Source organism: Chrysemys picta, chromosome 7 (assembly GCF_011386835.1).
Source record: "Chrysemys picta bellii isolate R12L10 chromosome 7, ASM1138683v2, whole genome shotgun sequence".
Taxonomy (NCBI): Eukaryota; Metazoa; Chordata; order Testudines; family Emydidae; genus Chrysemys; species Chrysemys picta.
The window spans coordinates 88,856,264-88,879,980 of record NC_088797.1 but is presented as its reverse complement, the minus strand read 5'-3'; the positions used below and the strand labels follow the sequence as shown (position 1 = coordinate 88,879,980).

The following is a 23,717-nucleotide window of genomic DNA, read 5'->3' as shown; positions in this document are numbered from 1 at the left end:
TCAGTTTGTGGAGAGTCTTTTTTTCTCTGATGTAAGCTTTAAGGCACTAGTATCCTTCATGTCTTCATATACTATATCTTCCCTGTAGAATTAAATTTCCCAAAGTATATTATCAGCATTACCACCACTACTACCACCATTTTTTGTTTTGTACAAGTATACAAATTTGCATTAAATTAGACATAAACTAGATCCGTATGTCAATAGCAAAGTTGCATTTTTTTTCCAGTGAGCACTTATATTAAATCCCAGAATGAAGTTGTGCATTATCATCTCAAACACTCATACTGACCTATGCATAAGTGTCACTGAATTAAAAAGCTAGTCTCTAAAACATTTCAAAGGCTAGTACTGCATGCTGCATAGGCTATTACAAATTAAAACCTTCTACCAGGTGGACTAAAGGCTACTTTGTATGTACAAAATCTTACAAATGAAGAAGCATTACATTAGGAATTCACATACATTTACCTCTACAAACTATGGGCATGCAATCTACTGCTGGTAGTGCACAAGGTGACTTTTATCTGGTCAGCAAATTTCAATTGAAAAATATAGAAAGCTATTATCACTTGAGATACTTTAACAATTAGGAATATGTTGTGGTATTTTATAGTACCCACAAATGTGCTAGGTATGCAAAGAGACTATAAAATAATCACACAGTTCCTGCCCAACATAGCTTACATTCTAAATACAGGTAAGTACAGTAACTCCTCACTTAACATTGTAGTTATGTTCCTGAAAAATGCAACTTCAAGTGAAACAATGTTAAATGAATCCAATTGTCCCATAAGATTTAATGTAAATGTGGGGGATTAGGGTCTAAGGAAATTTTGGGGGGGCAGACAAAAGGCATTATACTGTACAGTACTGTACTGTGGTTGGGATGTGCCTTTGGCTTACCCCACACTGGCACAGCCTGCTGCAGGCAAGGACGCTAGGAAGCACCTTTGCAGTAGCAGCGGCAGCTTCCCCAGAGAACAGGCTCAGATTTTGCCGGGAATGCTCCAGCCTCTTCCTGTCCCCGCTCCACTCCAGACCCACTCCTTCCCACTCCCACTCCACCACCTCTCCGGAGCATGCCACATCCCTCTCCCCCAAAGTCCTCGCTTAGGACTTTCTGGGAGGGAGGGGGAGGAGCGGAGACGCAGCGTTTCCCCGCTCCTGCCCCTCCCTCCCAGAAAGTCCTAAGCGCGAAGTGCTGGGAGGGAGGGGGAGGAGCAGAGAAGCCCCGCGTCTCCACTCCTCCCCCGCCCTCCCAGAAAATCCTAAGCACCACTAAACAGCTGTTTGGCGGTGCTTAGGACTTTCTGGAAGACGCAGCGCTTCCCCGCTCCTGCCCCTCCCTCCCAGAAAGTCCTGAGTGCCGCCAAACAAGGGAAGCACTGGGAGGGAGGGGGAGGAGGTGGAGAAACAGAACTTGTGCAATGCTCCCTTGTAAAGTTGCTGCTCTTCCACAGAATCTTACAAGCAGGCAGCCAAATGACGTTATAAGGGAGCATTGCACAACTTTAAACGAGCATGTTCCCTAATTGAGCAGGGACGTAACATTGAAACGTTAAGTGGGACAACGCTAAATGAGGAGTTACTGTACAGACAAGATGTCTTGGTGGATGGAGGGAACAGGAAGCAAAGATTTCAGTAATAAGATTGTGCATAGCAGGAGCTGCCCCTATCAGGAAATGGATCTGAGACCTGGGAATTCCAGTTGTTGCTAGAGAAGTAGTAGGATAGGTATCCTTTTTTTTTTTTTTTTTTTTTTTAGCTCTGGAATCCTCCTTGCTACCTTCTGCCATCAGCTTTGAAAGACTCATTATTGTGGACAGAAAGATCAGCGGTTGGGTGAGAGGGTGTAAAGACACAAACTGATGCAGGGACTGGCTGTGTAAGGAAAAGACAAATGGATGGAATAGTGGAAAGAGGATTTACGGGTCAGGGATTTAGTGTTTAAACTTCATTTAAAAATTGGGAACCACTCCCTCGGATGGAGCCAGCATCAGAAAGGTGGCTTGGATTGTGACTGTTAGATATGAAGTAGCCGAGAATAATTAATTAAACTATTGCTTGGTGAGCATGGTGGATTTGATTTAAATCAAATTGATTTAAAACATGATTTAAATCACTAGTCAGGAAGACTCGATTTACTCATGGATTTCTACATAAAAGTCCATTCTTGTTGGTTGTTTTAACCTTAATACATATTCTTCACAACTCAGAGATAGATGTAGGTTTCATTTTTAGAAGGTATACACGATACATTTTTAAACAGTGATTTATTTTGAAAACTTTTCAGATTAGTTTTACAGCTATATCAGAAAATGAATGATTGTTTGGTTATTTCATTTACCAAAGGTAATTGAAGCAGATATTTATGAAGTCATTGGGAGGTGAACTACCTCCAATTCAACAGGTTAATCATTAATATTTGGAGGATTTTCTTGCCATGTTGTAGTAGGAGGAGAAGAACATTACCAGACAGACATTTAAATTGTTTTATTTAACTAAAACAACAACGTTATGTATTCTGGATTTTTTTCTTCAACAGCAAACATAATATTTTAGCAAAACAAGCATATGAATTTTTAAATTTAGTTAAACATTCAAGTTTTTTAAAATCAGGTTTGTTTTGTTAAAATTGTTTTTGACTAAAATAATTAAATGAAATATTTAAAAACAACAAAAACTAAATTGACTATGTCAGCCAGGTCAACATGAGAAAATTAAAATATTGGCTTCTGCAGCTAACTCAATCGTCTTCATCTTCATTTTCCTATTTGTTCATAATCTGGAAAAGAAAAGAAAGCTTTCCTGTTTTTTCAGGTCCCAAACGATTTCTCAATTTGGAATGAATTAGACCAAAGGAAGAAAATATTCTTTCTACACCGGCAGAAGAAGCTACTGCTGTTAAAAGCGAGATTATCACTTCAACGGTCTCTGAATCCAAGTGCTTAAGTGACTTCCACCAGTTCACTGGTGTGACTTTCTTTAAAACATCATCAGCAAACATATATTTCTTGAATGGTTCATCCTTAGCTCTGAAGTTTATTATAGTTGGCATTATGGAGGGATGATTGCTGGATGTCTATGTGATAGCCAACTCCTCTTCTTCAGCAGTTAAGGTTTGACCGTGGTACCGAGTATTGAGAATATTTGCAAGAAAATGAGCTGGAGATAGTGCTTGTCCCATTCGTTTTTTTAATGCTTGTAATTTAACTCTGTCATTGCATATTTCTCTTAAGATCTCACTCAGTTCCTTCCAAATTTCAAGAGCTTCAGCAATAAAATAGCTCTTTCCCTGCATTTTGTTCAAGGCTACAGAAATAGGCTTCAGGGTACTCGGCATATGTTGAACATTTCTCTTGAGCCCAATGTTGAGAACTTTGGCTGTGACAGTGCCATCTATTTTTTCACGATTTTGTTCACAAACTGTCATCAGATTAGGCCAGTTCTTGATATAGTGCTCAAAACAATCCACTACTGAGTTCCATCGCACGTCTTGTGGGAGAGTTAGCTTGGTTCCTCCCACTTTTTTCAGAGCAGCTGATGCAAAGTGGTTGTTACGGTAGTACACCTCTACCTCGATATAACGCTGTCCTAGGGAGCCAAAAAATCTTACCACGTTATAGGTGAAACCGCTTTATATTGAACTTGCCTTGATCCACTGGAGTGCACAGGATATCCCACCCCCCCACCCCCCGGAGCACTGCTTTACTGCGTTATATCTGAATTCGTGTTCTATCGGGTCGCGTTATATCAAGGTAATGGTGTATTGTGCAATTTTAACAACATTAGCCTTTATTTCTGGAACACTGAAGTCTTTGGCCAGGAGGTGCATTAAATGAGCACTGCAACCGTATATTATTAGCTTGGGGACTGACTCTCTTCACTCCTAAATAATTTCTTCTCATCTTGGATATATTTGCAGCATTGTCTGTGACCAAGCTGCATACTAGACATTTAAATTTTTTCCCCAACAGTTTGTTATAGCTTTTCCTGCTACTTCTTGTAAGTATTCTGCTGTGTGTGCATTTCCTAAGAACATAAGAATGGCCATACTGGGTCAGACCAAAGGTCCATGCAGCACAGTATCCTGTCTGCCTACCGTGGCCAGTGCCAGGTGCCCTAGAGGGAGTGAACCTAACAGGTAATGATCAAGTGATCTCTGTCCTGCCATCCATCTCCACCCTCTAACAAACAGAGGCCAGGGACACCCTTCCTTACCCATCCTGGTTAATAGCCATTAATGTTTCAATTATTAATGTATCCTGATGTATCAGTTGTTTCTGTAAGGAAGACATTCCCTTCTTCTGTTGTCACACAAGCACATACAACAGGATCATTGTGGACATTACTCCACCCATCAAGGCTCAGGTTAACAATTTCACCCTCTAGACCTTTCATACACTTTATCCAGCAATTTGTCTGAGACATTTGCTCTGTTGGGTGGATTGTATCCTGGTCTTAATGACTGAACCGTGTTAATGAAATGTGGGTTCTCAATCGTACGGAAAGGAGAGTTTGTTGCATAAACAGACCGGACAATTTTTTCATCAATTACCTCTTTTTGTAATCTGCTGGTACTTATCACAAACTTATCTATGGTTGTTTCTGGGTGATGGAGATTTTTTTTTTCTTTTTGCTACAGGTGATATACTATGGCTATGTGACGTACATGATGTGACTGAAACACTATCATTGGCAGATAACTGAAACTATAGAAAATGATGGTGATCTTGAAGGTGGATAGTCTTCAGAATCCTGTATGTTGAGGATGGATTCTCCTAAACAAAATAAGCAATGCAGTTATTTAATTATTAGTCCCATACTGCTCATTTAGTATTACTCATTGCATTCACTGACACTCAGTACTACTTTTAAAGGTGAAATTGTAAAAGGAAGATCTACCTATTTCAGCTATTTATTTTTTATCACAACTACATCTAAAATGATAGTACCATAGAGTAACAACTATATTTTTTGCTCAAACATGAGAATTCAAGAATAGTCCAGAAGGAAGACAGGCAGTCCTTAAGAAAGAAGTATGAAATAAAAAAGTTTACCAACCTGAAGATCCTGCATGTTCAGACATGTTCCTTTCATCATCTTCAACACAACTTCCTCCTGAGAAGGAACACTTCTCATGGTGTTGTTTCATTCGGGCAACCAGGCCTTGCATTTCTTTGTTGCACTGTTTCCATTTTGCAAGCATGCCTGTCTTACCCAGAGGTAGAGGAACTTCATTAAAATATTCCCAAACTGGGTCTCTTTTTACGGCCTGCTGCCATTATATGGTAGATCTCAAATGAATGAAGGCTACGCTCAGAAAAACCTGAAGACTTCTGGAATATACTGCTCAGACTTTTTCACTTTTGTTTCTATTGCCTGTCCCTCCCTTCTCACATTAATCTCCAGTCTTCTTCTCCTTGTCCAGTTCTATTCTGCCTGTGATGGGTTGAGTCACAGAGATCCCCTTGGGACTGCCACTTGATGTGCTGTGACTACCTCTGAGCCCGTTTTCCCTGCCAGCTTGGGATTTCAGAATCCTGTCTTGTTGAGCCAGACAGGCTAGCCTGCTGCAAACACAGACCCAGGTCTGAACCACATCCTCCAAAGCTGCAGGCTTGAACTGAAAACCACTTTGCAGGTATTCCTGTCTCCAGCACCCAGATATCCAGTTCCCAATAGGGGTCCAAACCCCAAATAAATCTGTTTTACTCTGTAAAAAGCTTATACAGGTTAAACTCATAAAGTGTTCGCCCTCTATAAAACAGAGAGAGAGAGAGATGCACAGCTGTTTGCTTCCCAAGGTACTAATTACTTATTCTGGGTTCAATAATAAACAAAAGTGATTTTATTAAGTATAAAAAGTAGGATTTAAGTGGTTCCAAGTAATAACAGACAGAACAAAGTAACAGAGGGGGTAGCAAAGTAAGTTACCAAGCAAAATGAAACAAAAGACACAAGTCTAAGCCTAATACATTAAGAAACTGCATACAGGTAAATCTCACCCTTGGAGATGTTCCAATAAGCTTCTTTCACAGACTGGACCTAGTCTGGGTTGAATTCTTCCCCCTGGTATAGTTCTTGTTAGCTCCAGCTTAGGTGGTAACTAGGAGATTTCTCATGACTGGACCCTCCTTTGTTCTGTTCCACCCCCTTATATAGCTTTGGCACAAGAGAGGAATCTTTTCTCTCTCTAGGTCTCCACCCCTTCTTCTAAATGGAAAAGCACCAGTTTTAAGATGGATTGCAGTACCAGGTGACATTGTCACATGTCCTGTGAGACCCCAAGCCTTCATTCTTCCTGGCTTGACTCACAGGAAGGCTTGTAAGTAAACAGAGCCATTTACAACCAATTGTCCTAGTTGATGGGAGCCGTCAAGATTCCAAACCACCATTAATGGCTCACACTTTGCATAATTACAATAGGACCTCAGAGTTATATTTCATATTTCTAGTTTCAGATACAAGAATGATACATTTATACAAATAGGATGACCACACTCAGTAGATTATAAGCTTTGTAATGATACCTTACAAGAGACCTTTTGCATGAAGCATATTCCAGTTCCATTATATTCACACTCATTAACATATTTTTATAAAATCATATGGAGTGCAACATCACACCACCCCCAACAGTCTTCTATTCATTGAACTTTTTGAAACTTTGCACTTTTAGAGAGAGGTAAGGGATTCACTCTGTGTACACAAATTTTCAGAGGGACAATAGGGTTGAGGTCTGTTATTTCTCACCTCTGTATATTATTTTATAATTTACTTAAAAATAGTTTTGCTCTTAACAAGCATGTTATCTCTGGAGAGACAAATCCACAGTTGGAGAACTGCAAAACTAAGCATCTCTGACGATATCTTGGTATCTGATGGTATCCTCTAGACTGAGCACCGAGTCCCATTAGGTAGATAGAAAGATAAACCTAAATAATTTATACAGAAGCTCCTGGAACCCCGTAAGATTGGGTCCCTAATCCATGAACTATTGGAACTCATTTACAAAACTTTTCTTAAACATTACATGATTATATTGTCTCGTACTATAGAATGAGGATTGATAATCCCTATGCCATGATGAGATGGTTTTAATTAAGATACATTATAGTTCAAAGCTATCAAAAAATCCGATTTTAAATTAAAAAATAACCTGATTTTAGTCATTTATTTATTTATTTATTTATTTATTAAATCATTGATTTTTATCCACCCTGTTGGTGAGTGGGGCTACAGATACCAAATTCCCTTCCCAGAGCTCACTTTGCCCATGTGGTGGGGAGACCTGCCTATTTTTAGCACACAACCAAATGGCTCAGTGGACCTGAAGTTAAAATATTTGCCATGTTTTAATCCTATATGAGCTGCTGCTATATCTCCACCTCTGCTTTGATTTTAATGTTGTTTCCTTCCCCCCATCCCCTCCCACTCTGGTTTCTCCCACATCTTTCTGGAGCTCTAGACTGTAATGTCATGAGGCCTCGTGTGGCACCTACCATCCCCCTGACCAAAGAATAAGATATCTGTCATACTGTCAGGGCCGGCTCTGGCTTTTTTGCCACCCCAAGCAAAAAAAAAAAAATGTGCGGGGTGGCCAGAGCCAGGGTGTAAGGCGACTCCCTGCGCTGCAGACGTGCCCCAGGCAGCGGAGTGCACGCCCCAGCTAGCAGGGGGAGGGAGCAGGGGCAGAGAGAGAAGGGGGGGGGGCCAGGGCTTACTTCAGCGGGGCGCTCGCCACCCGGCCCCTCCCACCGCGCCACCTGTCGGGAGGGCTCCGTGCCGCTCCGGTCAGCGGGCAGGGAAGGACACGGGCTTCCGGGCTTGCTGCAGACCTGGCACCGGCTGGGGCAGATGGAGCGCGCAGCCCACTCCCAGCAGGGCGCTCCCCTCCTCAGGCTCATAGTTCTCAGCTACTGGTAGCCATGGTGGACAGTGTAGTATATGCAGGACTTGGTTAGACAACACACATGGTGGTAAAAGCAACCTATATGACATGGTGAAAAATGTATGATACCTGTCTACGCTACATCTTCTGAGGCTGCTGCCACCAATAAAGAATTGTAGGTCCCAGTTTTGCCATTATAGACACAGTCTAGTACAGAAGAAGCTGTGCTGTTTTTAACTATGGGTTTAAGTGCTACTATAGACAGTTTTTGAGTGTAAAGATGACCAGCTTAGATCAGGTCATCTTGAAACAACTTGGAAAATGGTTTAGTCCTGTCTACATAAGTACTTAAACCATTGCCAGCTACACCTCTAGCTGACAATGGGTACAGAATATGCAAATGCAGAACACTAGCCACTGGGCCAACCCCACCAACTTTTAAAATCAATTTTAGGAACTTTTTAATTGTATTGCTTTCACATTTTAGATATTTTGCTTAAATGCTTATCAGAACTTGAAGAAAACTTGCATTCATAATGATAATTCTGTTCTTAAGGTAACTCTTGAAACATTTCTGTAGAATTGGTACTAGGGTTACCATCCGTCCGGGTTTCCCCGGACATGTCCGGCTTTTTCAGCCTTAAATGGCCGTCCGGGGGGGATTTCTAATGAAGTAGAAATGTCCGGGATTTCCCCTCCTGCGGAGTGCGGCGTGGCTGATTGGACGCCTGGCCTGATTGAAAGCCGCTCACAGCCACTAGGGCCTCTAGCAGCCAGAGTCCCTCCCCCGCTCCCTCCTCCCCCACAGAGCAGTGAGGAAGTGTTTGAGTCAACGTGGAGCCTGTAGCTCTCCCTCTGCCGGGTGAGGGGTGTGTGTGTAGAGGCTGCAGGGGGGGGTGCAGAGGCTGCAGGGCGAGTGGGGAGCAGGGGGCACAGAGGCTGTGGGGGGGTGCAGAGGCTGCAGGGCGAGTGGGGAGCAGGAGGCACAGAGGCTGCAGGGGGGGTGCAGAGGCTGCAGGGCGAGTGGGGAGCAGGGGGCACAGAGGCTGCGGGGGCGGGGGGTGCAGAGGCTGTAGGGCGAGTGGGGAGCAGGGGGCACAGAGGCTGTGGGGGGGTGCAGAGGCTGCAGGGCGAGTGGGGAGCAGGAGGCACAGAGGCTGCAGGGGGGGATGCAGAGGCTGCAGGGCAAGTGGGGAGCAGGGGGCACAGAGGGGGCGGGGGGGGTGCAGAGGCTGCAGGGCGAGTGGGGAGCAGGAGGCACAGAGGCTGCAGGGGGGGATGCAGAGGCTGCAGGGCGAGTGGGGAGCAGGGGGCACAGAGGCTGTGGGGGGGATGCAGAGGCTGCAGGGCGAGTGGGGAGCAGGGGGCACAGAGGCTGCGGGGGCGGGAGGGCACAGAGGCTGCAGGGCGAGTGGGGAGCAGGAGGCACAGAGGCTGCGGGGGGGGGTGCAGAGGCTGCAGGGCGAGTGGGGAGCAGAGGGCACAGAGGCGGCGGGGGGGTGCAGAGGCTGCAGGGTGAGGAGGAGCAGGGCAGGCAAGGGCATAGAGGCTGCAGGGCAAGTGGGGAGCAGGGAAGCACTTAGCAACCCCCAACCAAGATCAGAGCGGGAGGGAGGAGGGGGAATGCGGGGTGCTCAGAGGAGGGGGCAGAGTTGGGGCAGGGACTTTGGGGAAAGGGTTGGAATGGGGGCGGAGAAGGGGTTGGGTTGGGTTGGGGCCGGGGGCGGGGAAGGGGCGGAGTTGGGGCAGGGCCGGGGGCGGGACCGGGGCCCCCTGGAGTGTCCTCTTTTTTAAATGTTTGAATATGGTAACCCTAATTGGTACTTTCTTCTCTTAAGCAATGTAGAAGACTTACTACTTCCAAATCTATCACATGTAATAGTGGTTAGTGACTTATGAGGAGTCAGCCAGAATGGAGCTGTACTTTTTTTTGGTGTTTAATTTTGGAGTAATCTGTCCTCTTTATTTTACTTTTTCTTTATGTAATGCATGGAGACTATCCGCAAACATGGCTGTGTTTACCCGTGTGAAAAATCAATAAAACTGGGATTTTTATTTTTAAAACATAAGGAACTTTTGATACACCGCTTCTACATTTTGTTGGTAAAAATGGGGGTCAAATATGAATTTTTTTTTTTTTGCTTGAAGTTTAGGAGATACAAAGGTCCTGTGTCTTTTAGGGTAGTCTTTCTATATGAGATGTTTTGCTTTTCATTTGTGGCATTGCAACTGAACTTTTATATGCTAGATTGGATTAAAGCTCTGTTATTGCATTCTGTCATGAAGTTTGCTCTGTGTACAAACTGTAGCCTACAACTTTGCCTCAAGTAGCTTTCATTGCTCGTTGTTCACAGTGGGTTGGCAGTAAGACTGACTGTGGAGGTAGGCTGAATTTTCATCTGCAGAGGATTACTGGGAGGTGCTCTTGCACAGCAAGAAAAGAGCCCCAGTGTTCTGCTTGTGTGCAGTATTTCTAATTTATGGATAACCAACTTCAGTCTTCATTGTCATTATTCCCTCCCTCCTTCACCCTTCAAATTCACTAGATTCAGCCATGAACGAAATACGACAGTCTGTCTGCTTGAAATCAAAAATAAATCGATTGAGCTGAGACCAAAAGGCTGCTTATTCTGAGCACAGCAGTACTGCATTCTGCTTCCTTCATCACTTTGTCTTACTTTTTTTCTTTTGGTAGAGGTTTTAAAGGCACTTTTAAAGTCAGAATATTTTCTTTCTCATTTTCTGTAAAACAGCACTTGCTGCATCTCGGGGGGAGGGGTTGTTTTTTGTTGACTCGAAGATAAGCAGACATGTGAACTTGCATAATTCAGTCTGTGATTCATATATTTAGCTAGATTCTTGGGAACAAACAAATGAATAATTGATATTAGTTTGTTTTGCAAGGGTGGGTGAATTCCACCAGGGGCGGGGGGGAAATATCAGTATGTGTTGCAGATTCTTAAATATCCTAACTTTCATTCGCTTTTTATTCTTCAATCCTCAAAGCTCTGAATTGCAGCCAGTGTTCCAGTCAAGAAAGTCTGTGCGGGATTCCATTTTAGAGCTCAGTGATGTCATCCATTGACTGTCAATGTTAAATCACTTGATGTGCTTTCTCTTCCCACCTGCCAAATACCCAGTGTTAACTGTGTCTGGAGATGGAGAAGTGGAAATTTATCATGGCAGGGTGCTACCATTGGACTACTAGTACACTAATTGAAGTTATTTTATTTTATTTTATTTTATTTTATTATTCTAACAACAGTAGTACCCACAGACACCAATTAGGATCAGGACCCCAATTGTAGTAATTGTTTTACCAGACACACAGTCAGAGACTGTCCCTGCCTCAAGCATTTTACGATCTTAGATGTTTACAGTCAAATCTGCTGTTATTCCAATCTGCTTGTTTGGTTGAATACAATGTTAAAAATTGGTTAACTTGTTACAAATGGATCCTCTAAAGTTCCTGAATTAATCGTTGTTGTTTTCCTGCCTATCACAGAGCCCATGCAGAAGCACCGTCATCTGTAAAACACAATGCAAGGACAGAAACTAATGAAAAAGTGAAGGATCAAGAAGAAGAGGAGAATGGCGATGATAGAAAGACTGTCGAGTCAAGTGGTGGAGGGGCTCAGCCCGAAGAGAAGAAGAAGAAACAACGTTCTGGATTTAGAGATCGTAAGGTACAAAAGCTTGTCACACAGAATGTTCTTCTATACTGCTGCAGTTGCACAGTAATGAAACAGGGAGAGAAAATACAGGACACAGAATTAAAACTTTAAATACTGTGAGTACTCATGGGCTGACTTTTGGTATTTACATTTACTGGCCTTCATTTTAAAGGGGACTAGTGACTTTGAGTCACCCCTTTTCTGAGTGCTCAACTTGAGATGCCTTAAGAGGGCTTGATTTTTGGGAAGTGTGGCCCTTTTGAGGTATCTCAAGTTGGTTAACTAAAAAGTGAGTTACTCAATCACTAGTTCCTTTTTAAAATTTAGGCTAGTGGCCTTCTACCTTGCTCTATATTAAAAAGCAGTGATTAAAATCTGAGAAGCCTGACATAATTAAAAATTGTGTCTTAAGTATCTTGCCAGTTGTGGAGGGGTTGGGTAAGAAGGGGCGGCTCCTTTGTATTCCATGTGGTTACCCTCTCACTGTAGCTACTGAAACAAACTTTTCTCTTTTCTGCATTCATAGAAAGTGTGCACCTATGTTTATTTGCTGTTTGATTTTTCACCCTCTCCCCCCTATTTTTAAATAGGAAAAAAGCACTCTAATAGTGAAGTGGTACTTCTGACCTACCTTCATTACTGGGAAGTTATGAGTGTTTTGGACTCCTTAGAATGATCTGCAACATTAGTTGGTCAATAGCTGTTACTATCAATATTACAAGATTACAGTTTGGTCTGACGAAAAGTCCTATAACTCAGTCTTAGCAGATGGCTGTATTTTTTTTAACCTCTCTGGATGCTTGTTTCATTGGGTTATGTTTTTTTTTTAAGGGTCTATGCAGTACCAAACAGAAGAACAAAAGAGTGTATTTTCTTCACATTTCCTTTTCTATAATTTGTTTCTGATAATTATTTTAAGTCCATATGCTGGAGGCTGCATCTCATTAGTTGCTAAATTGTAAGTGATTAGTATGTAGTGGCTCAATAACTTTTCATATGTTGTAAAGGCTTTGTTTGGAGATGCAGCATTATTTTGTGGTCTCAGTAGTTAGGCTGGATAACTCAGTTAAATTCCATATATCTCAGAGTGTCTCCTGGGGTTACAGACTGTCCCTTCTGCTGGTATGTTAGTGAGGATTTTAAGTGAAGTTCCATTCTAAGATACTAGACTGAGATTTTCACAACTGTGTAAGGGATGTGGATGCCCAGTAGCCATTAATTTTAATGGGAATTAGGTGTTTAAATCCCTTAGGCAGTTTTGAAAATCTCAGCCCTCATCTACACTAGTTTAGACAAATAGGTTTATTTTTCTCTAACAGCAAGGCGCAACGTTATGATAGGTATGATGGTGGGGAGTTGGGTTGCTTGCTGGCTCCCTCTGCTGTTGCCTCCAGCTGCTGAAGACAGGATACATTTCTTGGCTAGTATGGATATTTATTTTAAGTAATTAGGAGCCATTCCTAAAATTACCAACCTCTCTCCCTTCTAAATTAGGAAAGGTGGGGCTATGGTCAGGTTTCACAAGTAAGATGTTTCATCAGTGAGAATCATAGAGTAAATTAGTTTATAAGATTATAATAGATTATAGTTGCAAGTCATCAGGTCCACTCTAGAACTGGATTTCTCTCTTCTGACTCGGTGATAATCACTGAACCTACTGTGGTTAATCAAATTAGTAGTTTGCCAGCCTCGTGACTTTATGGGAGCAACAATAAGTAGATTGCTTCAGCATGGCCCATTGGCTAACTGAATCAATGGTATCAGTTTGTTCTGATGAAGGTGTGATATTGGCAGACCAGGTGCCAACTCATGCCAACGTCCCTATTTCTCCACTGAACCCTGACAAATACATAGTTGGAACGCTTGTAAGTTGCTGCATGCATTAATCTCATTTTTAACATCTGTATCCCATATTATAAGGTAATATTAGAACATTTTATTTGTAAACCTCTGTAACTGTGTAAATCACCAGACAGAAGAGAGACATTAGCTAGTGTGAAATGCAGGTCTCCAACCAGAGGTTATAAGTCCTGCCTATCATGGGAAGCTCATCACCACCAGAGAGACAAGAATGGAACATTCAAGAAGGCAAAAGTCTTCATTGCTTTCTCCTTTCAGTGAAGATGAGTCATGCAAGTGAATTCATCCCATCAGCTGAGTCTGCAGCTCAAAGCAGAAGGAAGGAAGGGAATGAAAAACACTAACAAGAAGGAACTGTTTCTTTATGCTGCTTGGACACTGGGAGGAAAGGATTACTAGGCATAAGCAAATGATCTCCAGTGCTTAGCTTGAGTTACTGCTAAAGGACATATAGGGCTTGCTTATTATAGAAGTTTCTATTACTTTTTGGAACTTTAGATTGGAACTCATTTGTGTGTATATATTTTGACCTGCTTTAACCTTGTAAATAACTCTCTTGATTCCTTTTCCTATATAATAAAATCTTTAGATAGTTTATTATAGGATTATCTACAAGTGTCTTTGGTGTGAGATCTAAAGTGCATTTTACCTGTGATAAGTGACGGGTACTTTGGGACTTGGGAGTAACCTGAATATTGCTATAATCCTTGGTGTAAGGGATGAACTGTCACAAAGATAGGTTTACCTGGGTGGCAGGACAGATCGGAGTATCCAAGGGAACTGTCTGTGATTCCATGGTTGGGCTGTTACAGTGCTTGAGGAGTTTACACTGGATAATTGGTTGGTAAAATGTAGATCTCACAGCCAGTTTGGGGTTTGTCCCCTGATTCTTAGCAGCCTTCCCAAAGGTTGGTACTCACAATCTTGAGCCACTGCAGGACATCTTGACAGAAGGTTTACCAGCATCTTTACTAACAATGAATCCTGTTCTTCCACAGCACAGGGGTAAGCATGTCTCCTCAGAGCCTGATGCTGAAGTCTAGTCCTGCATGAGGCAGTAAGCCTAACTGGTAGTCTTCCAGCAGTTCACCAAGCACCAGAGCCCATGTTTCTGTTTAAGTGAACCCTTTATTTGTGGGCTTGGTCCCATCTCTGGTATGTAGTCAGCAGTTACAGTAGTGGATGACCTGTCTAACTGATGTATGTTGTATTATTTTTGTAATTACTGTAAAGTCAGCCACATGAAGTGGGTGAGTTTGGACACAGACTCAGGTTCTATGTTCTGATGTTGGAGCGACTTGACTCATTCACATTCAAAACTGTAGTCAGATGAAATTATAGGAGGATGCTCTGCTCTGAAAATTGGTCAGTTGTAGCAGTTCAGGAGTTTCTGGTGCATAGAATCATAGAAGATTAGGGTTGGAAGAGACCTCAGGAGGTCATCTAGTCCAATCCCCTGCTCAAAGCAGGATCAACCCTAACTAAATCATCCCAGCCAGGGCTTTGTCAAGCCGGACCTTAAAAACCTCTAAGGATGGAGATTGTACCACCTCCCTACGTAACCCATTCCAGTGCTTCACCACCCTCCTAGTGAAATAGTGCTTCCTAATATCCAACCTAAACCTCCCCCACTGCAGCTTGAGACCATTGCTTCTTGTTCTGTCTTCTTCCACCACTGAGAACAGCCAAGCTCCATCCTCTCTGGAACCCCTCCTTCAGGTAATTGAAGGCTGCTATCAAATCCCCCCTCACTCTTCTCTTCTGCAGACTAAATAACCCCAGTTCCCTCAGCCTCTCTTCGTAAATCATGTGCCCCAGCCCCCTAATCATTTTTGTTGCCCTCTGCTGGACTCTCTCCAACTTGTCCACATCCCTTCTGTACTGGGGGGGACAAATCTGGACCCAATACTCCAGGTATGGTCTCACCAGTGCTAAATACAGGGGAATAATCTGTTCCCTTGATCTGCTGGCAGTGCCCCTACTAATACAGCCCAAAATGCAGTTGGCCTTTTTGGCAACAAGGGCACACTTCTGACTCATATCCAGCTTCTCGTCCACTGTAATCCCCAGGTCCTTTTCTGCAGAACTGCTGATTAGCCAGTCGGTCCCCAGCCTATAGCGGTGCATGGGATTCTTCCTTCCTAAGTGCAGGACTCTGCACTTGTCCTTGTTGAACCTCATCACATTTCTTTTGGCCCAATCCTCCAGTTTGTATACATCACTCTGGACCCTATCCCTACCCTCCAGCATATCTACCTCTCTCCCCAGCTTAGTGTCATCTGCGAACTTGCTGAGGGTGCAATTTATCCCATCATACAGATCATTAATAAAGACGTTGAACAAAACCAGCCCTAGGACTGACCCCTGGAGCACTCCACTTGATACCGGCTGCCAACTAGACATCGAGCCGTTGATCACTACCCGTTGAGCCCAACAATCTAGCCAGCTTTTCTGCCCATCTTCTAGACCATTCATCCAATCCATACTTCTTCAACTTGCTGGCAAGAATACTGTGGGAGACCGTATCAAAAGATTTGCTAAAGTCAAGATATATCACATCCACCGCTTTCCCCGTATCCCCAGAGACACTTATCTCATCATAGAAGGCAATCAGTTTGGTCAGGCATGACTTGCCTTTGGTGAATCCATGTTGACTGTTCTTGATCACCTTCCTCTCCTCCAAGTGCTTCAAAATGGATTCCTTGAGGACCTGCTTCATGATTTTGCCGGGGACTGAAGTGAGGCTACCGGTCTGTAGTTCCCCGGGTTCTCTTTCTTCCCTTTTTAAAAAATGGGCACTATATTTGCCTTTTTCCAATCATCTGGGACCTCTTCCGATCACCAAGAATTTTCAAAGATAACGGTCAGTGGCTCTGCAATCACATCAGCCAACTCCCTCAGCACCCTTGGATGCATTAGATTTGGACCCATGGACTTGTGCATGTCCAGCTTTTCTAAATAGTCCTTAACTTGTTCTTTCACTACTGAGGGCTGCTCACCTCCTCCCCATACTGTGTTGCCCAGTGCAGCAGTCTGGGAGCTGACCTTGTCAGTGAAGACCAAGGCAAAAAAAAGCATTGAGTACTTCAGCTTTTTCCACATTATCTGTCACTATGTTGCCTCCCCCATTAATATTCTTCTCATGTCTTCCTATAATAAACCAAAAGGTTGTATGTGTGATGTCCTAGCATAGGGGGAAAAAACTTCAGTTGAAATCTTCGAGTTTTGAAACATGGTTGTTATCCCAGCACTGTTAATGAATGCAATAATTAGTGATGAAATAATAAATTGCGCATGTCGCAAGTTATTTTGGATTGTGAAGCAATGTAGGAGGAAGCTAGGATATTATCGCTCAGCATCAATTAGAGCCTGAGGCTGTTGTTATAAACTGATGATTCTAGGGCACATATCCTCTTGTGTACATGTGTAACTTGAGTAATATTTAGATTTGTTTATAAACGAGAGAGAAGGAAACAGTGATGAAGTGCTATTGTAGCTGAAGGTTAATGACACAACATGAATGGTGTAACTTGTTCGCTGATTAATTTGAAAAAGAGTTTATGTACTGCATTAGGACTACTTCACTAAGATCTATTTGGGAACTGTCATTAAGTCTTGGCAGGTATTCTGCATTATGAGGGTTAATTATGCTGAGACTTCATTTCAATATGCATTGCAGTAAGCAGCCTAAAGTAAAGGAATGTTAATTTATCTGCACTATTACTATGCAGGGTGTGTGTGAAACCAAACTGCTAGAGTTCCTGCTCTATCAGATGATGATGATCCGAGGGGCCTGATGACACTGTGGAAGTGCATTGAAATGTTAATTACAGTGAACCTTGGTTTATTTAGTGTTTTTTCTCATGATAACAGAAGAGATTCTTTTCCTTCAACCTGTCATATAGAGCCAACTTTAAGCTTCCAGAACAGTGGTTCTGTCTTGTTGGGCATGGGGGATCCCTTACTGCTGTTTTTTCAAACCTAATCTAGGAATATTTGTATTAATTGGCAAATGCAAACTCTCCCCTTTGAGCCAGGTGATACTGCTCTCAGAGTCTAGGTTTTGGCTAGAGTTTAGCTTTTTAGACTGCACAATATCTTTTGACTAGCCTGCTTATTGAAAAGCTTTCAGAAATAGGAAGAACCTGTTGTCAGAAGGATACCATCTCAGGAAATGTTGTGAAAATCCTTGCAACCTGCTGTATTCCAAAAACAGAAAATAATAATAATTTTCTCGCCATAAGTAACTCTACTAGGATTGACTTTAGTCCTGGGTATTAAGGATACTTCTGAATAGGTATTAACGTTTTCCCTGTTGAAATGACCGAGAAAAATCCACGCACATGCGATGTGTGTGTAAAATATAACTACTACTATTATTTGTGTATCCTATTGTCTCTGTCCTGTTCATCCTCTGTTAAGTGATGAAATAGCTTCAGCTGATCTGATGCAGTTGTGAACAGAGCTGAGTACGATAGAGAAGAATATAACTAATCTTGTTCATTGGTGTATTAGAAAATTTCAATGTTGAATGTGTTTTTCTAGAAGATCGGATTTGAGAACAGCCTGTTAGATATGGAACTAGTTGGATATATATTTTGTAATTCCACATTTGGCTCAAATTCCCTGTTTTGTTATCTGAAAGTGACAACTCACGATAGGTTATTTGTTTGCCCCTTGATGTTTGTTACGGCTAATAATTAGAATTTGAAAGAAAGTTTGCACGTCTCCAATTTGTAATAATGACATCTAACATTATCCTTCACTAAGTTCTTTTATATGACATTTACTAAACTCACTGTTTTAAAAGACACATTTCCTCCTTGCTTTTAATATTTTTGTCCTTTTCTGGTCCTATGTATATTACTTCTTAATCCCGATGTAAATCACAAAAACAAAACAAGAATCCATCAAGATTTTGAATTGATCCATTATTGCATACGTGTTCTATCCCGATTCTGAATTCCGTGGACTCTTATCTACAGCTAGAATCCATATGCAGGATGTAGATGGATTCAGAAATCCTTCTTGATTTTCAAGAAACTGCTAGGTCAGCTTTTGCTTTATTTTTCAAAATATTACCCACTTTGGGTCCAGTTAAAATGGTACACTGAAATACTTGCTCACTTCCTTATCACCTCTTCTTTTTTGTTGATGTCTTATCTTAAATTGCAGTCTAATCAGAATACAGCAATCAGGAAGCTGACACAGGCTGAACTTTCAAGTCCGCTTACTCTAGAGCTGTGTTTTCTGAATTGAATTCCTGTGAAATCTAGTATTGATCTAAGGAAGCTTTCTGATGGTCTGTTTCATTAAGTGCTAGGACATGAGATACTGTCTTCTCTGTGTACTACAGGCCATGCTTTGGGATCAGTGTTTATTCCAAGATGGAGGTAATAGTTTGCAAAAGCACATGAACATTTGGCTGGTGGTAATGTAGAAATAAAAGCTGCTGAGCAAAGACTTGCTGTTCTTGGACACAATGGAATACAAATCTATATTTTTGCGTACTATTACCATTACCTTAATGCGTTTGTGATCATTTAGGCTTTCCACTGACTTAGATCAACTCTGATTGCATGCTTGAGAAAAACTTGTATGTTTGCAAGATTCACAAAGGAATCTTTTTGCGGATACAGACTAACACAGCTGCTACTTTGAAACAAATGATAAACTGGCTCTGGGCAGAGATTTGAGAATAGGGCCCAGGGTGAATGATTTAAATCAAATTGGGGGCCGGCGGTGCCGGGTGGCCGGGGGGTGCACTGGGCCACCGGGGGGTGCACCGGGCCGCCGGGGGCCGGCGGTGCCGGGCGGCCGGGGGGTGCGCTGGGCGGCCGGGGGCCGGCGGTGCCGGGCGGCCGGGGGGGGGGGGCCGGCGGTGCCGGGCGCCGGCGGTGCTGGGCGGCCGGGGGGTGCGCCGGGCGGCCGGGGGGTGGGCCGGCGGTGCCGGGCGGCCGGGGGGTGCGCCAGGCCGCTGGGGGCCGGCGGTGCTGGGCCGGGGGCCTGGGGGCTGGGCCGGGCCGCTGGGGGCCGGCGGTGCTGGGCCGGGGGCCCGGGGGCCGGGCCGGGGGTGCTCGGCGGGGGGCCGGGGACCGGCAGTGCTGGGCGGGCCGGGGGTGGTCGGCACCCCAGGGCCCGAGCCGACCCAGGCTGGAAACGCCGGGGGGGGGCAGCCTGGGCCGCGCCTCCTCCCCCCACACCCCCCTTACCTGCTTCAGGCTTCCCGCGATCAAATGTTCGCGGGAAGCAGGGGGGGGGGGTGGAGTTGGGGCGGGGGCATGGGCGGGGCTGGGGGCGGGGCCGGGGCCCGTGGAGTGTCCTCCTTTTGGAGGCACAAAATATGGTAACCCTAATCTTCAGACTTCTTCTCCTTGTCCAGATCTATTCTGCCCCCAACAATCTTCTATTCATTGAACTTTTCAAAACTTTGCACTTTTAGAGAGAGGTAAGGGATTGACTCTGTGTACACAAATTTGCAGAGGGACAATAGAGTTGAGGTCTGTTATTTCTCCCTGCTATGTATTATTTATTTATTTAAAAACATTTTTGCTCTTAACGAGCATGTTACCTCTGGAGACACAAGTCCACAGTTTGAGAACTGCAAAACTAAGCATCTCTGATGGTATCTTCTAGACTGAGCACTGAGTCCCATTGGGTAGATAGAAAGATTAAACTAAATAATCTATACAGAAGCCCCTGGAACCCCGTAAAATTGGGTCCCTAATCCATGAACTATTGGAACTCATTTACAAAACTTTTCGTAAACATTCCATGAATATATTGTCTCATACTATAGAATTAGATTTTATAATCCCTATTCCACGATGAGATATCTTTGAGCTGTAATGTGTCTTTAGATAGGTTTTTTCCTTCAAAAAGCATTTTATAAAAAAAAGAGATTTAAACAAAAAAAAAATGATTTATTTTTAAATTATTGATTTTTATCCACCCTGATGGGGCCCCTGCAGAATCTTATGAAAATGTAGTGCAAAAGGATTAGAAGAATAAGTGAGGCAAAATTATGCCTTTGTTCATGAGGGTCGGACAGTGGCTAACAGTAATCATACCCAACTCCAATCCAGAAATGAAGGATTACTCATCTCCTTCCCCGCCTCCCCATTTTTCTTCTCTCTTCACATCTCTTTCCCTCTCTTACACCAAAACTAAAGTAGGGAATAAACTTAGCTTTTACTCAATATTGCCCAGATGTCAGGGACCATGGCTCTTCAACCCTGGTCCTCAAGGCTCTTTGGTGCTAAGAGGTTCAACCTGCCACCTAGGGGCCTGCCAACTACTTTCAGAATAGGAGCTGAACTCAGAGAGAGGGCCCCAGTTGTGGGAGTTGATTGGCAGAACACTGGGGACTCTGATTGGTCCACAGCCGCTGTTTAAACTGCGCACAAGAACAGGAAGTTGTCCATCCAACTGGGATCCACCCTGCTCTGGATTGTGTGCTTTGTGCTTCCTGTTCCCCTGGATTGAATTCCTGATGTCCTGACCCTCCCTGACTCTGTTTATTGATCTGTGGTTCTGCTCTCAAGTTTGTGTTCTGCCTCTGATTTCCTGGTAACCTGACACTGACTGCCTCCTGACACTCAATTCTCAGTTTATTCTCTGCCCCGTCTTGGACTCTGACCTCGCAGTATTTGACCTGTCCTGATTCCTGACTCCTGCTTTGACCACTAAGTCAGACTGCCAATGTCCTGGTCATGACGCCAGCCCAAGTGTTCTAAAATCATGATTCAGGCCCCCCAAAATTGAGGTTGGCATAATAATAGCAAGATTTTTTTAAATAATAATTTTTGTTCTCTTTATTTACATTCTGATTTTTGAATATTGAAGGTTCATGTTGTTAAATTTTTCTCCACAACCATGAGGGCTAGAAACTTAGTTTTAAAAAAATTAACGCTGAAATTCTTAAGTGATCACATGACTCCAGGGGCTGGGGCTTTAGAAAAACATGAGACTTCAGATAAAATACAAGATTTGTGATAAAATCCTGAGAGTTGGCAACACTAAGGCCTGGTCTACACTTAAAATTTAGATCTACCTAGTTATGTCACTCAGGTGTGGAAAAAATTCACATCCCTGTGTGACGTAATAAAGCTGATCTAATTCTTGGTGTAGATGCATCTAGATTGATGGAAGAATTATTCTGTCAACATAGCTGTTGCCTCTGAGTTATGGATAAATTACAGTGACTGAAAAACCCATTGCGTTGTTGTAGGAAGCATCTACACTACAGGCGGTGTAGCTGTGCTAGTGTAGTGTAATCGTAGCCTAACTCCTATTGGCATTGTGCAGCCATTGCATTTAGAACCTGTCATAATATGGCAAAGTTTTACCAGGATTAAATATGGAGTGAAAGTTGGAAAACACTTGTATGCAGTGATATGTGTTTAACTTAATTTCTAGGTGATGGAGTATGAGAACAGGATACGAGCCTACTCCACTCCAGACAAAATCTTCAGATACTTTGCCACCTTAAAAGTAATACATGAGCATGGAGAATCAGAGGTTTTTATGACACCACAAGATTTTGTGAGATCCATTACTCCTAATGAAAAACAACCAGAACGTAAGTAATGTATACAGTAATTATGTTTAGGGGTGATGTATGTAATGAAGAGTTCAGAATAAATTCTTTACTGTCTCTTTGTAGTCAACTTTTACTTACCATTGTACAAATAGGTTGGCAAGGGATCCCCTTTATTTGTATATGTTTATGTTGCCTAACATAATGGGCCCTGTAGATGCTGCTACAATACAAATAAATATTTTCCTCTAAATGCATGTACTCATGGATGCATAATATTATACAAAGTAGTAATAGAGTAAAAAAGTAATGATTTAGTTCAGCAGGTAATGTGTTCAGCTTTTCATCAGAAGACTACAAAGTTTAAATTCCATATCGGCACTTGGGCTCGTATCCAGTACTCTCACTGCAGTGGAGTACTGCAGGATAATTAGGCATGGCAGAATTTAATTTTTATTTTTTTAGAATTTCAACAGATACCAATGTTCATTTTAGGCATTTTTCCTATTTTTAACTATTTAAATTTTCACAGTTGCAGTAAATTGGGGGCTTATGCCAGACAATAATTTAATGACAGTAAAGTTTGAGATTCAAAATTTAAATCTTTATAACTGTTAAAGCACAAATTATCAACATTGCATGTCAAAATATACAATATAAATATACTTAAAGCAACTCTAGTTTTCAAGCAGCGTTTTTCTTACTTGCATCTATATAAATTTCTGTTACCGACGGAAATATTTTTCATCAGTTTGTTTGTGTGTACGGTGAAATCGACGTTTACTGACATTTACTGATAACATTTTAATCCATCCAAGCCTAAGGATAATGGTGATGTATTACAAGAAATGACAGCTTTTACAGGAAACAGAATTTACAAAGTCCATCTATTTTCCTTCTGCCCATTTCTTGTGGCTGTCCAGTTAAAAGTTAGATGTGGTATCACTCCTTAGATGGGTTAAGCGCTCCTGGTGTTCTGGCCAACATTTCCTTTTTCAAAACATATCTTAATAATTTTATGCTAAATCTTGAAGTGTCATTCTGTTTACATTACAAAACACTAGTTAAATGCTGTACTTAGAGTGACTAAGAATACATTTTGACATACCTTGAAGCTAAAAATTGTTGTCTAAAATGGATTTCTGTTTTATTGTATCTAAGGAAACATCAGTGTCTCTTTGGTACATGCCCTTGTCAAACAGAGGAGATTATCTTCCTTTATGTTTAATGGTGAAAGACCATTTAAAATGAAGGTGAAGATCTGTCCTGAACCTACAAATGGTGAAAACATAGGAAGTGGCAGCAATTTGAAGTAAAGCTGAATAGCAGCCCCATAGTCTGTCAGGCTAGTCTGTTCTGTGGTATTGCAGGAATGCAGGACTTCATTCCGTTGTTAACTTAAAAAAAAGTGTTGGCAGATGTCATCTGAACATGCTTAGAATGTATTTCTCCATCCCAAAATCGTTAACGTCATTGTCCAAACAATTTTTCTTCAATAGTCATTGTGGATGTGCATCCCTTTGAGGAATATTTACATGTTGAATTTCAAAGCTCAGTTTTTAAAATTATATATGTGGGGAAAAGGTACTTCTCTTCCCCACCCCCACCCCCATTAGCCTCATATGTAACTCACTGGGACAAATAGATTTTTCTCAAAAAATGTAAATAAAAAATAACCTTTTAGTTGAGACTGCACATGGAAAACTTTAGCCTCAAATGTTAATTTTTCAGGCAGTCACAAGGAAAT

General features: G+C 42.4%; 1 protein-coding gene across 4 annotated transcripts in view; it reads left to right on the top strand.

Annotated features, from left to right (window-relative positions):
• MICU1 (mitochondrial calcium uptake 1) overlaps window positions 1-23,717 on the top strand; it is a 228,532-nt gene that overhangs the window by 68,313 nt on the left and 136,502 nt on the right. For all 4 annotated transcript variants that reach the window (XM_065552023.1, XM_065552022.1, XM_065552021.1 and 1 more), the window contains 2 exons: window positions 11,403-11,583; window positions 21,850-22,012. In XM_065552023.1, coding sequence (XP_065408095.1) covers window positions 11,403-11,583; window positions 21,850-22,012 — 344 coding nt within the window. The remainder of the gene's footprint in view (window positions 1-11,402; window positions 11,584-21,849; window positions 22,013-23,717) is intronic.